Source organism: Ambystoma mexicanum, chromosome 3q, assembly GCF_040938575.1.
Source record: "Ambystoma mexicanum isolate Mex_15411 chromosome 3q, UKY_AmexF1_1, whole genome shotgun sequence".
NCBI classification, from domain to species: domain Eukaryota; kingdom Metazoa; phylum Chordata; class Amphibia; order Caudata; family Ambystomatidae; genus Ambystoma; species Ambystoma mexicanum.
In genome coordinates, this window is record NC_090926.1 from 296,525,241 (window position 1) to 296,540,755 (window position 15,515).

The 15,515-nt window shown below is 43.6% G+C and overlaps 1 protein-coding gene across 13 annotated transcripts in view; it reads left to right on the forward strand.

Moving 5' to 3' along the window:
- Window positions 1–15,515, forward strand: part of LOC138582484 (uncharacterized) — a 451,229-nt gene that overhangs the window by 174,304 nt on the left and 261,410 nt on the right. For 11 of the 13 annotated variants that reach the window (XM_069653811.1, XM_069653815.1, XM_069653819.1 and 8 more), the window contains 2 exons: window positions 1,025–1,087; window positions 9,187–9,258. In XM_069653811.1, coding sequence (XP_069509912.1) covers window positions 1,025–1,087; window positions 9,187–9,258 — 135 coding nt within the window. The remainder of the gene's footprint in view (window positions 1–1,024; window positions 1,088–9,186; window positions 9,259–15,515) is intronic. The other 2 variants (XM_069653814.1, XM_069653823.1) reach the window with 1 other exon arrangement.

Below are 15,515 nucleotides of genomic sequence, written 5' to 3' on the forward strand. Positions count from 1 at the left end.
GCTCTAAACATCCCGCGAAACCACCACATCTCGGAATCCAGATCAAATCTACACTGGCTACCTGTCAAACAAAGAATATCACTGAAAGCCTTAGGCCTTACCCACAAATGCCTAGCCAACCAAGCCCCCCTGTATCTCTGCAGCCGGCTATCGCCCCACGCACCTACCCGCCCTCAAAGAACCGCCCAGACCCACTGCTTAGCTATCCCTAGGTTCAAATTACAAAAAGCGGGTGGATCAAGCTTCCAAGTCCTAGCCTCCAAGCTTTGGAATGCACTCCCCCTCACCATTAGATCAGAAGAATGTTTTAGTGCCTTCAAGGCCAAAACGAAAGCCTGGCTCTTCAATCAGCCTTGAAACTCAGATCGCTTATGTACCTGGTAGCCCTACCCTAGTAAAGCATCAGATCTAATTTCTACTTTGTAAATGATGTATATTGCTGTATGCTCTGAATATTTTGCACTGTATCTATAGTTTGAATTTATGTATGCCCTTATGTAACCATGTATAAGTTGCGCCCTGATGCCTCCAGGCCGGACGGTGCGTGTTACAAATAAAACAAATACAAATACAAAAATAAGCCGTACTGTATTTGGCATTGAGCAGTTTGTGAAGAGTTAACTGTTGTGGAGGCATGTTTTATCCAATAATATGGTAAATTATATGTGTCCAATGCTGTCCAGTTAAAGCATCCAATGAAAAAGGATTGAATGCAAAAGGATTGACACAATAGGGCCGAAAACAAAAGGATTGAATGTTTTTATTTGTTGGTTTTCGTATAGGTAAAAAAAAATGTTTTTTACCATAAAAACAGGGTTTGGGGGGGTATCCCCCCAAAAAAAAAGAAAAATGTTAAATACATTTTTTTTTCAATCCTTTTGTTTTCGGTACTTTTGAGTCGATCCTTTGACCATTCGACCCTTTTTTTTCCATCCTTTAACCTATAACCGTGTGCAATAATATAAGAGAATGTTGACATTTGGCTATAATTTCTTACACCAATTTTGTTGGAAATCCAAAATAGGTGCCAGCTCAGATCTGGAGGTGGGAGGCGGCGCTTCTGGGTCCATCGTCCTAGTGGTAGAAGGTACATTTTCCTTTTATTACAGTGCCTGTCTTTTGGAATCTTCCTTAAATTTGTGGTAGTGTCCATGTACAATGGATACCTAATCTGAGGAGGAGCCTTCTGCTCTACTGCGGTAATTTGGGCATTAAATAACGCGAGATATCCATGGGAAATATGCCCTGCAAACGTCTCGTACAGTCTCTACCACCCAACTATGGCAGCCATTCTCCTGTAAGTGAAATATATGATGTGGCTTTGCTGTGAATACTGTGAATACTGTGAATACTGTGAACACTGTGAATACTGTGAACACTGTGCCCAGGCTCATGTACTTCTTTACTTGTTCTACATCAATACTTTGCTCAATGACTCCTTATTGGGGGGTTTCTTTTCAAAACTCAGGATGTGATAAATTAATCCATTCGAAAATAGGTTCTATTCCACAGTGATGTTGTTAGTAATTGTGTATCTCTATTGTTAATGCTCAAAGTCCCCAATGCACTATACATAGTCCTTCATTCCAACATTCCTTTGTCATAAGCAGAGCCCGCAGCAATCTTCCTAAACTCTGCTTTTTACAGATAGACTCGGTGGGCTGCTTGGATGTATTTCTGAAAGAATAACAGGCAATTCTGGGAATTTGGCTGCAATGGTAAAAACAGGTGGTATCTGGAATGCCGCTTGTTTTGACAGACTTCCTGATCATGAGTTGAATGTCCCATGCAGAATAAGAGAAAATCTGCATGTAGTGTCTGATGGATCATGCATAGGTTAAATACTGAATGCGGAATTCTTGCAAACAAAATATGTTGTATTTGATGCCAGATTAATAGTATGGGAAATGCATGAAAAATTCCCCAAATACATCCAAAATGTGCCTTGGACAAAAAGTGGAGGCAATGACTGGCCAGTGGGCTCCAAAGACACGGGTGTAACCAACCACCTGCAAAGGATTACACATGGGTCATACATCATTTAGCTGAGATTGGAGATACATGTCAGCTGTTGGCAAATTCTGTCTGCATGTCAATATGCTGACGATGGAGTAGGAGAGAGAACTTCTGCTCTGGAGATAGGAGGAGCGGAGCCGGAGGAGGACCGGGTCTTTGCACCATTGGTCATCTCCCGGTCTGCTCTGCACTGGCCAGCCCCTCCCCCTGTACAGGCTGGAAAGGCAGATTCTCGCCTCCACCCTCTAGCTCTTACAGAGGGGAGTGTGAGAGCAGCATCCAAAACTAGAACCGCTCTACAAGGTGTTGAGAGTGTTGCATTATTATGCCTCTGGCAGCTTGCAGCATAGCCCATGGAATATTACAACCAACATTCTTAGTTGCCCTCACAGTGTTTGTGTATGCCCGCTTGACTCCTACCCATCAATAAATGTTCCTCCCGAACAACCAGCAGCCAATCAATGATGCTTTTCTGCAATTGCTTTCTGGCTCTACTTTCTGGGGGATTTGAACTGTATTCACGGTGCACACTGCTCCCCAACTCCCTCCAGGCAAGGGAGCAGGTGTTTCATAACAAGAAGCAGCACACTCGCAATGTCCAGGTGATGTGTGATGCCATCCTGTGCATCACACACTGGTGTTCTTAATGTCCGGCCTGACTTCATGATCACGTGGAGCAACGCCCTGACGCAATACATGTAGTCACTCCACACAACTCCAAGCCGGCTGCTAGGTGTGTAGCAGGAGCACACTCCCTCACCTCCTGTTTCCTTGCATACTAAATCGCTGACCCGTGGCGTGAAGTAGTCACACAGTATGGCACTAGTGCATAGGAAGGAAGGATGAACGCAAGGGAGTATCCACAGTCGCGGCATGTACAAAGTACTTGTCACCATGTACCACATTACAATAATATAGAGTGGATTTTGTCAGGTAACCCAGCATATCCACTTTCTCCATGGCTCCTTACACTAACCTGGAAACAATCTGGAGTTAGGTTCACGTGTCTGATATGGAGCACGAGAAACCTGATCGTGACCTGGAAGCAGAAGAAGTAGCAGCAGGGTCGTCATGAAGCGCTACTTTCTGCTACAAGGCGATGGACTTTTTTTAAAACATTTTTTAGGACAAGTTGGGCAATGTCCAGACCTAAATAGACGCCCTGTTTCACATACTTCAGTACAATCAATGGACACCAGCATTTTCGTGTGCCCAAACATACTTATTGCCCTGCCATAATTATATATCTCAACGCCCCAATGTCAACAAGACACCTGCACACTTCCCGGCGATGAAGGCACATCGTAACCCCTCCTTTACTATGATAGTACTCCAGCACACATCCCAATCATGCAAGCACATCCTCTCCCCTCACCAGAACCAAGCGGATCTGAGCATACCCTATCCATGAAGGCCTGTCATGCCTCCTTAGTTACCTCAACATGTCTGCAGCATACATCCTGGGCCTGAGGGTACATCCTACCTTCTCCCTAAACCCAAGATGCCAACAACCCACCAAACCATGACCCTACAGCTCCCTGTATGTTCTGAGGCCATGCGTGTCATGCCCTGGTGTAGTGGGTGGGCGAGGCAGCCGTCTGTCCAGACTCTGCAGTGGGATTCATCTGTAGGTTGTCAAAGGTTGAGGAACTGGTTGGGTTCAGCGGTCACCATCCCTCCCTGTTCCATTGACATTGTGGCCCTTGCTTAAAGTCCAAAGCTTTGGGGCATAGCTTACCTGCCCTCTTCTATCATTTGCACCCAGCTGGAACCTGCAATTGCCCCCTGCACACAGCATCCCTGGCACGGTTTGCTACGGTTTGCTGTGTTTCGCCGAGGACAGTGGCGTAGTAATTCTCTGACCCTCTTTGGGCCCTGGATGCACACGCTACGTTGACTTACCGATCGAGCGAGTCTGAGTTACTACTGCCCCCTGACCACGGGCATACTCATTCACGGTTATTGTTTTGGCCTTGCCCTCAAACCTTTTTTACGTGGGTACAGCTTTCACTGCTGACCTTACACCTTTACCCTCCATCTGGCAATCACTGTCCCACTTATAGTTTAACCCCTTTGTCAGCAACATTCTCCTTCTCACTGACCTCTGGGCAAAATTTGAAATAAACACAGTGTAACAATCCATGATGTAGGTTATGTTGTTATTGATTTTATAAAACGCAACATTCATCCAAGGGCATCTTGGCGCTGCGAACAACCGGACAGGACAACCCAGGGCGAAGGATCTAGAAAAGAAACGTTTTTTTAATGCCCTATGAAATAGCAAATGATTATCAATGACTCGTAGAGTTAGGGGGCGAGAATTCCACAATTTCACTGCGGCCACAGAAAAAGCACGTCCTCCCACCCGGGAAAGCTTACAAGTGCGTACCTGGATGAGAGCGGCTTTTTGCGGACGCAGGGGTTGGGCTGAAACATAAGGACGAAATATATGTTGTAGATATTCTGCACCAACGCCTTAAACACTTGAGGCACAATACATAAAGAATTAAACTGGGCCAGTTAGCCAGTGTATAGACCGCAGGACTGGAGAAATATGAGCCATAAAGGAAGAACCTATAGCAAGTCGGCCCATGAGTTCTGCAAGATTTGTAAGGCGGCTGATCAGAAAACCAGGCTGGGCTGGGTACAGAAAATTACAATAATCCACAATACCAAGCACCAGCGCAGCCACCACTGGAGCCCATAGATGCAATGGAAGAAAACAAATTACCTTCCGCAAAATCATCAACTGAAAGTGGCCAGACCGGCAGACTGCACTCACTTGGGGGTCCAGAGGACAAAGATGAAGATAGCTTCACACCCAAGTCCTTGACCACGGAAACAGGGGCAGACAAGAGGTTGATAGCAGAAGGTCAAAGACCATAGGGCAGATGCAGATGGAGGGCCGACAGCCATCACCTCTGTCTTATCCCCATTCAGCTTGAGCCAATTGACGCCCATCAAGCCACCCACCGCTTTCGGGCAACCCCTTGGCTGAGGCACAGTATCCTGATTAGCAAGATTGACTTGGACAATCATTTGTGTGTCATCAGCATAGGAGTAGCAACAAAAGCTGTGGGAGTGAATAAGGGTGACAAGTGGCAGAATATAGATGTTAAATAGAACAGGGGTTAGAGCCGACCCCTGAGGAACTCCGCAGGTCAAGGGGACAGATCCTGAATGAAAAGGCACCAAAGAGAGAAACTGAGTGAGATCAGTGCGAAAAGACCAAAACCAGGACAAAACGGACCCGCCAAGACCATCTGCTGAGAGAGGGTCATGCAGGGTGGTGTGGTCGATCATATCAAATGCCACTGGTAGATCTAACAAAATCAGCGCACCCACACTACGCTGACCGGAGAGACGAACCAGTGAACAAGCACACTCTCTGTCGCCCGCCCAGGACAAAAGCCATACTGAAAGGGGTCGAAGAAATGAATCTCTTCTAGAAATGCTAAGCAGAGGAGAAACCAATGACTCAAGGAGCTTCATCAGGAAGGGAAGGAGGGATATGGGATGAAAATTAGCAAGAGCAGAGGAGTTGAGTGACGCTTTCTTCAAAAGGGGGATAGCAAGAGCGTGTTTCAAACTAGGGGGAAACGTCACCCGTAGAGCAGGAGTGATTTACAGCATGGGCCACTTCAGTGGCAATAGCTGGCATGATCTCCTTAAAGATTGCCAAGGTAATGGTGTCAATAAGGATAAGCTGACTTCATTTTGTTGGTAGCAGCCTGTATTTACGTAGCTGAGAATGTGGGAAAACAGGCCCAAGAATAGTTAGAAAAGGGAGTAGTGATATCTATCACATACTTACTGGTTTTCAGACCTGACTGTGAGAGCTTGTCCCTAATAGCAATTTTTTGGATAAAGAAATTTGCCAAAGATTCACATAACATCTGAGATGGAGGTACAGATTTTTGTTGAGCAGACTTAAAGGACAATACAGTGATTCAGGCTGATTCAGTGCCATTTCAATATGATGTGACTAAAAAGTGTGTTTAGCCTCGGAAATGTCTTTATGATAAGACCCTGTGGCTTGGAGCAATAACCCCTTATCAGACATGCAATAGGACATGCGACATTTACACTCCACCTGACAGCTTTTGAGCTGCAGTGACCTTGGATCTTCACTGTAACAGGACTCGGAAGGTCTACCCCAAACATTACAGGCTTCAACGGGGCACTAGTATCAGACTTAGATGTAACTATTTTAGATGGAGCAGCAAGATCAAGAGTGTGCAATGAACAACAAGATAGAATAAGCAATTGCTGACGACTCAGTAGAATGCCTAATCCGCTTGATAACATTATGGCTATGTATTTTGGGTTGATCACAAACACAAGTCATGTTAAGTGGAACGACAAAGAGATCAGACCAGGTTATCTGGAATGCAGGAAAAATAGACCTAATAGTATCCTGAGAGAAAATTAAGTCCAAAGTATTACCAAATTGGTGCGTAGAATCAATCAACAGCTGGAGAAGATTCAAATCCATCATAGCGGAAGTACATTGGGGAGCTACCCGATCTTCCATGATCCCAAACAAAGATCTTACCTAAGCATCGCTCGTAGGCGCTGATATTCTAAGCACAATGGGACTCATCACGAGTCTGGCAGTAACCCTTAAATGCGGCGTTAGCGCTATTACCACCACATTTAAGGGTCCGCCAGACCATGGGCTTGGCAGATTTGCCCCAGCTCTGAGCTGGGGGTAAACCTGCCGAGATTTTGCCGATTTTTGGCGCTATTACTGCCGGCGCTAATACCGCTGGCGGTAATAGTGCGAAAATTCCCCATTGGGCCCAATGGCGAATGGGGAATTCCCGAATGGGCCTAATGGGGAATGGGAACCAACCGTTCTGCCAAACTCGTGATCCAGCACTAATAGCACCAGGGCGTTTGGCAGTAGGGCTAATAGCCCCAGCAAAATAATATTGTTTTTCCAATACGCAGCCGTGAGGAGACCTCAGCTCCAGATAGTACCAGGCACAGGTATTATCCCAATAATGAACGATTGTACAGGAATATATATATGGCAACCTCTAAGATTCTTTATCTTGACAACACTTGGGTTAATGTCCGGGTTTGAAAAAGGCCAGGGGCCGAAACATGTGTAACCAAAGGACATACCAATGAATAAAACAACTTTATCTAGTGCAATCTGCGTGGTGGCAATTTATTTTGTCGCAATTTACAAGAGAGTAGTGCATCTACTCTAACCCTGCACACAATGGGACAGGTATTTCGATTATGAACATAGGTACAGAATAACCAACTGATTCCAAGTCACAGAGAGATCCGCCTGATCTAAACCCACACCAGTTTGAGCAAAAACAGGGTTAGGCATCTTACCAAAGAACACTCATCACCTTGTTGAAACTCAAATGAAGATAAAGACACAGAAAGGAGTGTTTATTCGAAAGAGGACGCCTCACCTCACCCGACCAAGTCCAGGCCTAAACTGGTTCCTGAAAGTGAGTGCACAAGACATTGCAGAATATACAGCATTCAAAAGATGCAGGCAGGAAAGCTGGAATAATGTCGAGCCATTGTGAACAGTGGGCCAGCAGAGGGCCTTAACCACGGTTGCTTGATGTGTCTTCCCTACCATTCCGCCTCAGTTCTCTGTGTCTGCCCTCGCCAACATCCCACTAGTGCAATGCTCACTCGCGGCAAGGTTCCCAGCAGCTCCTCCAACGCTTTTCCTATCTGTTTTTAACCTGTTTTATGAGTTATCCATATTATAACGTCATTACATCCCTGGAGGAGAGAGATGTTCCAGCATTTATCATACTGGATCCTTAATGTGTGCCCTCGGCTTCAATCTCGGGTCTACAATTCTGGTGTGGGACGAGGACACCAGCTACAGGCCACTTGCTAGACTAAAATGCCTCAATACATTATACTTTCCAAATGGGGATGCGATTCATAAGGCCCCACCTGGTGAAACAGGGAGTGCAATGTATTCTGAACCCTCATTTTATTCAGGAATCGCCAGGTTCTCTTTCAATCAAGGCGCAGTGCCCATTTTGCACTTGCAAATGTGTTTTTTTTAAATTCATGTAAACAGTTATTGGGCATAAATATACCCTCTGCGAACGCCCCCTCCTTCCCAGCAACCCCCCTCCACGCAGTATCTGTGGCATATGCATAGAAATGTATCTGGGTAATTGAACAACTGGTGGAATGAGACTTCACCTCTTTGAAATAGTATTTCTGTACTCCTTAGTTTTAGTAAAAGTGCATTCTATTTTATTGGGATCTTAAAAGTGAAAAATGAAGGCAGATTCTATAGAAGGACATATGCATATACTACCAAATATACGCTTTGCCCTGTGCAAGCAATTGCACTGCTTCCTGTATCTGAATCCACTCGAGGCTTAGCAATTAGATGTGCTTGTGGCCAGTGCACTAACCACCTTGAAGTGGCCAGTGGTTTGGGGACAGTTCAAGGTTCCAGATGTGTTTGACTATGATTCCAGAAATCTTTTCCAGATGAAGTGGAAGGAGTCTTCCTGGTTTTAAATGTAGGGGTCTAGAATCTGTGGCACTCCAGACGTTTTGGATCACATCCCCCATGATAGCACACTTTTGATTGTGCTGGCTAAGCCTGCTGGGTATTGTAGTCTAACATTGTAAGCGCCAAACGTTGCAGAACCCTGTAGTATGCTAGTCTGTTCAGACTTGCTAAGTTTGGCATTTCTGCCAGCCATGATGGGAATTGCAAGCATGATTCATCCTTCAATGTTGCAACGCTTTTTTCTTTGTGATCAGTATGCTTTTATTGGTCCATCATTTCATTTGTTTGCCCTGACCTCTGTGTTTTGACATGATATTCACCAATATGATTTCCTTAGTAAGTATCATTGCTGGGCGTTGCTGATTTCTGTACCATGGCTCTGTGTTTTTTACAATACATTCTTTAAGTAAAGATTGTGTTGTGTCCAACTTTGTCGTTCAGCGCATGAGACCCTGTGCATATTATATCTGATGTTTACATTGGATACAATTCGGGTGTTTGTTGTTGGTGAAAACGTGCTCTATATTTAGAATATGCTGCACTATAATATGTTATCCTTGATCAAGAAAGAATTTAGATAGTTAGAAACCAGTAACCCCATCTCCTGGTTCTCCCCCCTGATTGCCGTTCCCTTTATTCTTTTCTCACAGGTGAAAGAGACAGCGGCTACAACACTGAGGTCACGGAGACCAGTTCTGAGCTGATTGTCACAGAGTCAGTGGGTATGTAATGCCTTACTTCCAGTACCTCTTATAATATTGTGTGAATTTAAAACATGCCACATGCAAAGCTGGCTCCACATACTGCCGGCCCTTTAGAGAAGTACAGCAGAGACGCTGGCCATTCCTAATCAGAGGTCATATTTGTGCCTATATCAGCCATAGTAAAAATAAAAGCAACTTCACCGTGCCCATTACAAAAGGTTTCAATGAAGCAAATAAGCTAATGACCAACGTTTCGCTGGCCCCTGCATGCTTGACAAACATGAAGGAAGGATTTACATCAAAAGTGTCAGTGCAAGGAAATAAAAGTACATTACCCACAAGTTAGACCACAAATGTGTAGTTTTACCAAACAAACCGAGGAAAGGGCACAGATTAATATAACTATATATATATATATATATATATATATATATATATATATACATATATATATATATATAATTTCAATGAAAACACTTAGTTAAGGGGACGTTATGGTTAAGTTGCACCAATAAAAACCCATGAAATTCAATGGAAAAACATTGTTACAGGAACGTTATGGTTACAGGTATAACCGTAAAACCCCTGAAATTCACCAGTTATGGTAAGCTAAGGAACCATAACTCGCGCCACTAACGTGCACTGCTAAGACTAACACCTAGGTCCTCAAAGATGACATCACAAATGTCATTGATGGCATCACTGATGACATCACATGTGAAATTAATTTTGATGAAAAGTCCCTACAAGAGGTTGTGTTTATAATGTTGATAACAAGATGTCAGGGGTGATTGTGGAATGTTAAACATGTAATAACTAGCTAACAATTCAGGACTTGCTACACACTTGTGCTAGTACAAACAATACATATGAAGACCCACAATGCATACAAATCAGAGGCACATACAGGGAAACTAAAGTAAGGAAGAAAGAAACAGCATCCTCAGTAAATGTTAATATTATTAAAGTTTATCTTGATGTATACAAATGAATTATGTGTTTGAGGCCTGCTATTGCCCGTTGTATATGCACCATGAGCTGAGACCAAACACTAAGTAAAGTACTCTAAGAACATATGACAAGGTTAATGTCTAGATATACAGCACCTTTTGAATTTTAATATTCTGAATGTCAGTGAACAAAACCACCTGACCTACATATTTCAGTGAACAAAAATAAGTGAGCCAGATATGTGATGTCATCAGTGATGAGTAGGACGATTTTGTCCGGGCACTTGCCATGTTATTTTGTCTCGAGCGATTTATCCCCAAGACTCTGCATTATCTAAGACTAGGTTGTCCTTAATACTATGGATAAGCACAACATCTAACTGTGGACATTTTGGAAATTATTGTGATCTGATCACTGAATACTTCGTTTGGATCATACTAGGGATTCAGACAACAGTGGACAATGTCAGTTCTTTGGAACAGTGCATTTACACAATATTACTGGATTTGAGACTGATTTACCACACTAAAGGAATTTCCTGTTCATCGAGATAAGGAGCTCTTGCCTTATCCACATTTGCCTTGAAAACAACCAGGTGGTCAAAAAATGTGTCGGCTGTACATCGACAAAAAATCTATTTTGATTTCACATTGTTTTCCTTGTCATAGTGATATATATTAACAATCTCATTCAATTCTATATATATCAGTGGTTGGAGCGCGAGTGGAAAGACCACAAAATGAGGCTTACTACAAAGAAATGGAAATAGCCAGTCACAAGGTCAACATCAGTATTTATTACAGTCCAGACTGGGGTCTCAGCGCCCCACGATGAATGCGTACAGACACCGTGGCGGGAGAGAGCCCCGAACAGACAAAGTGTCAGGCATATATACATTCAGGAATAACATATGATGCACTCATGTAATAGGGTGCATAGGGTTCATGACCTTTCCACGTAGGTGATATTACTGAGACAATGTTTGAGCATTCTTCCCCGTCCTCCTATTGACAATTTACTGTCTGGGAGCAGGGCAAAGTTCTGCGTGGGGGCATATCGTGTTCCCTGGTACAAGGTAACATTTGCTGTACAGTTTATCTATGTTGCTCTTGAAGCATGAGGTTAGTCTGCACAAAAGCTTGGAAAACAGAACTTTCTCCAGAGGAGCACGTTGCAGCTGCATATTTATTACAATTAATGGTTCAATGGAGAAACATGGTCGAGACAGGTGGGCACCTAATTTACAGATTAGCCATGCTACGGCAAGGACTTCAAGGTTCTACATTGTAGGACAAACAACATGCTCAGCAGAATGTGCATTCCTGTCTTGTAAATAACAGAAAGTTCATGCTGCGGTCTTCTACCGCATTTAGAGTGAGAAAGGCAAAATGAGCAAGGAACTGTACTGAACATTACATCCAAGATGGTGAATAAAACAAAATGGCAGCGTGACTACCATTATTGTGGCAATATGTTTGTAGCGTGGTGCAAATGTGCTTACGCCAATATGCATAACTATAGGACGCTAAATTAAATATATTTTCACAAACTCTCCTTTTGGCCTAAGGCAAGAGCATCACCCAAACATGGCATCCTCAGATGACCAGGCTGCAGAGTCATCACCAGAACACCCTGAGTTATCAGTATCATAAACCCTGATGGCCATAAACTCTTTAATAGCAACATCTTGCATGACCAGTGCATTGGTGACGTGTACAGGAAAGTGTGGGTTTGGGTTCAATTTGACTAATGATCGTGCACAACAATCCCTTATCATGGAACCTAGGACAGGTAAACATTGGATGCAGCAGCAACAACATAAAACTATACCAAGGATTATAGCCAGAACAGAAAATATCTTCCAACCCCAAGTCCATAGTAGACTCCCAAACCATATACTAAGATCCCAATCACCTCGGGGAACGTGTACTTCTGAACCCAGAATGTGTAGCCTTTTTATTGCTTGGAAAATGGTGGGGGCGGAGTCAGGTACGTAAACGCAACACACGGTCCCAACCAATTTGCATAGACCAACACACTCTGCCAGGATGACGTCTAACACCATCCTGTTCTGAAGAGCCACTAGTCTAATGGCCTTTCGTTACAGTGTCATATTGAACATGATATTGGTAGTTTCATTGATAGTTTTCTCCAGAATCCTAGCTAGTTTCCTAATATCTTGGGAGTCAATTATCTGTCCCCAGAATGGAATCATGGACTTGGCAATGCCCCCCAATACTTAGGGAGTGTCACCTACTATTTCCCTTCTACGGCAGTTTTCAAGATATCAGCGGTGGAAGTGATATATACTCTGGGTAAAAGTATCCCTAAATAACATGTACCTTGCCAATCTTTAGGACACCAAGGAAAAGCTTCACTTCCACAGATGAAATAGATTGAACCCCCTATATACAGAGACCTATACTCTTTCACTAAAACAGCTGTGTTCATGCATTTATCAAATGAGCCCATAGGTCGGGAACCCTCTTTTCGCAAACAGAATGGGACAGAGTCAGGGTCATGGTTGATGGTGTATGATGGAGGAGTGACCTCCTTGTTCCCTACCGGAGTCATTTTAAAATAAATCATTGATTGGTAAGGTCTGGAATATTTGTCAGAATGTTTGGTAGTAGCAGTATTGAGGGTGCTTTTGTTTGCGAACACTGAACATCCTAGCTGCAACAATACTAGTCTATCAAATTCATTAACATTTGTACCATCAAAGTTACCGATGGCACTGTCGTTCCATCGTCCAAAGAATAGTGCCCTGAATGAGGCATAACACGCAGTAGACAGAGGGAGAGGATGAATATACCAACCTATTCCCTTCTCACCATGTTGTGGCAGATGTGAACAAACCCAGCAATTTGTTTTATTCATAATAGCATGCATTGCATTCATAATCATCAGGAGGGTGTTATTACGATAACCCCCTCTATGACTGAGGTCACGTGGACAAAGATTTTGTGCGTACACATGTAAGGGAGACATTGTAGATTCACTGACAGTTGGCAACAGAGTATCGAGTGGATGTGCACTTTCTAAATACCATAGCACAGGTATCAATGTGACCATAATGCAGGTTGTTACTGTAAGTATTATCCATTTTGTCCTTGGGGACCAGAGCCCTTGATATAGAGGCCCATCAATCTGAAAATGTACCATGTCCTCATTTAAGTGAGCAGCCCTAAACGCGGGCATAGTCCTTCAGCGTCTGTTAGGAACCTCACTGATAGCCTTTATAAATTCATCCATTGGTGGCACCTGACCACGTGGCCAACCTTGCTTGTAGTCTTCTTTGCCACTCCCTGCCCCTTAGCTTGTCCGGATGGGAATGACGAGGAATGGCACAACGTTGGTTTCTTCGTTGGTGCAGTAGTCCTACCACACTTTCCTATTCTATTACAAAACGTAATATCAATCCCTGAACTCAATCCAATTTTGTGGTCGAAGGTTGTACCTTAAAGCTCAAGATACTGAATGGTTGATGAACAAAGGATCGTCGATCTCCGAAGGAACAATGTCAGACGATGCAGGAGGAGGAGAAAGAACTTTTTCCCTGAACCCCACGGACTCAGGAAGCAATTTCGTATCACTCTTGATGTCGATCAGAACAGGCACATGATGATCGATCTCCTTCTTATCACACTCATCGAGAGGCAAAGGCAGTGGCACTCATTTCACATGCATTGCGTGTATCCAATGTTTCTTGCCGGTCACATGTACTGCTGTCTGCGTAGCCAATAACACTTGGTAAGACCCCTTCCAGTGTGGTACAAGGCACATTTTCCTCTTGAAATTCTTCAACAGCACAAATTCCCCAGGCAGAATTTGATTTGAGTCAACTGGTCACAGTAGTCAGACAGTAATGGGTCCTCTATCCCAGCCAACTTTTTAGGTCTCGGTGCATCCCATACATTTGCAGGCCTTCCCATAACGATCTCAAATTGCTGTGTGCACACACCTTCACTAGTTTATTCTTCAAAATACAGTTGTGGCATTCCACCAAACCAGCACTCTGAGGATGTCTTGCTGAATGAAAACATTTATTGATACGTAATCCCGCACAGATTTGCAGAATGACATCAGCGATAAAGTGTGATCCATTGTCAGACAAATAACTCTCAGCAGGCCAAACCGAGGAAAATATTCCTTTAACATGGTTTTGGCCATCGGCAGCGCAGTGTTGTCTTTCAGGGAGAAAGCTTCAATCCATCTGCTAAAGGCACAAATCACAACTAACACGTATCTATAGTTTTGGCAGCGTTCCATCTCGATAAAGTCAAAATGAATCACTTCAAATGGCATGGGGCGAGGCCCAAAGCTACCCTTCGGTGTTGGTCTGCCCTTCCCAATGTTGTGTTGTAAACGTATCATACAATTCGGAACTAGATGTTGGCAATTTTCAGGATATTGACATTATACCAAATGTGATCTAAATGCTGGCATATCATTTTCGTATATATGAGCGCTGGACCATGAGCTATAGTGACTACAGCAGTGACATAAGGATTGGCAGCATCCATCTTTGCTTCTCATTGTCTACCCAACAACCCTCAACATTTAACCCAGCCAGACCATCACTCCATTGTTTAATCTCTTCGGCTGTTGCTTCAGCCTGAATTTCCTTCACACTATTGACCCCTTCTTCCATTGAATTAGTGTCAATAACCCATTTAGCCGAATCCAACACATACATCCCTGAGTACGGATCAGTAGCAGTCTGTTTGGCAATTCTATCAGCAAAAGTGTTTCCTTTTCCTACATTGTCCGTCACCTTTTGATGTGCAGCGCATTTCATTATTCCTAACCGTGTGGGAAGCACCAGTGCTGATAACAATTGTACTATCAGAGTACCATGTTGAATTTTGGTGCCATGTGATGTCAAGAATCCCCTGCCCATAATTGTCCAAAATTGTGAACCACTCCAAAGGCGTACTAGCTATCAGTATAGAGCTTTACACTAAGTCCCTCAGAGAGTTTGCATGCTCTAGTCAATGCAACAATCTCTGCTGCCTGTGCGGTATTATGTGGTATCTTTCTGCTCTCAACGATAGTGTCTAACGTGGTTATTGCATAGGTGGCAGTGGAAGTACCATCAGGCAGCTTAAAACAGGAACCATCACAAAATAGTTCCCCATCTGGCGATTTCAAAGGTGTATTACTCAAATCAATTCTGCCATTTGTTTCTTGTTCTGTAGCATAGAGGCAATCATGGGGCATGTCATTAACGTGGTCTCACTCTTGTTTAGACAGGAAAAGTTTAGCCGGATTTAACGTCCAGCACCTCTTAATTTGGATATGCGATGCAAATTGAATCAACT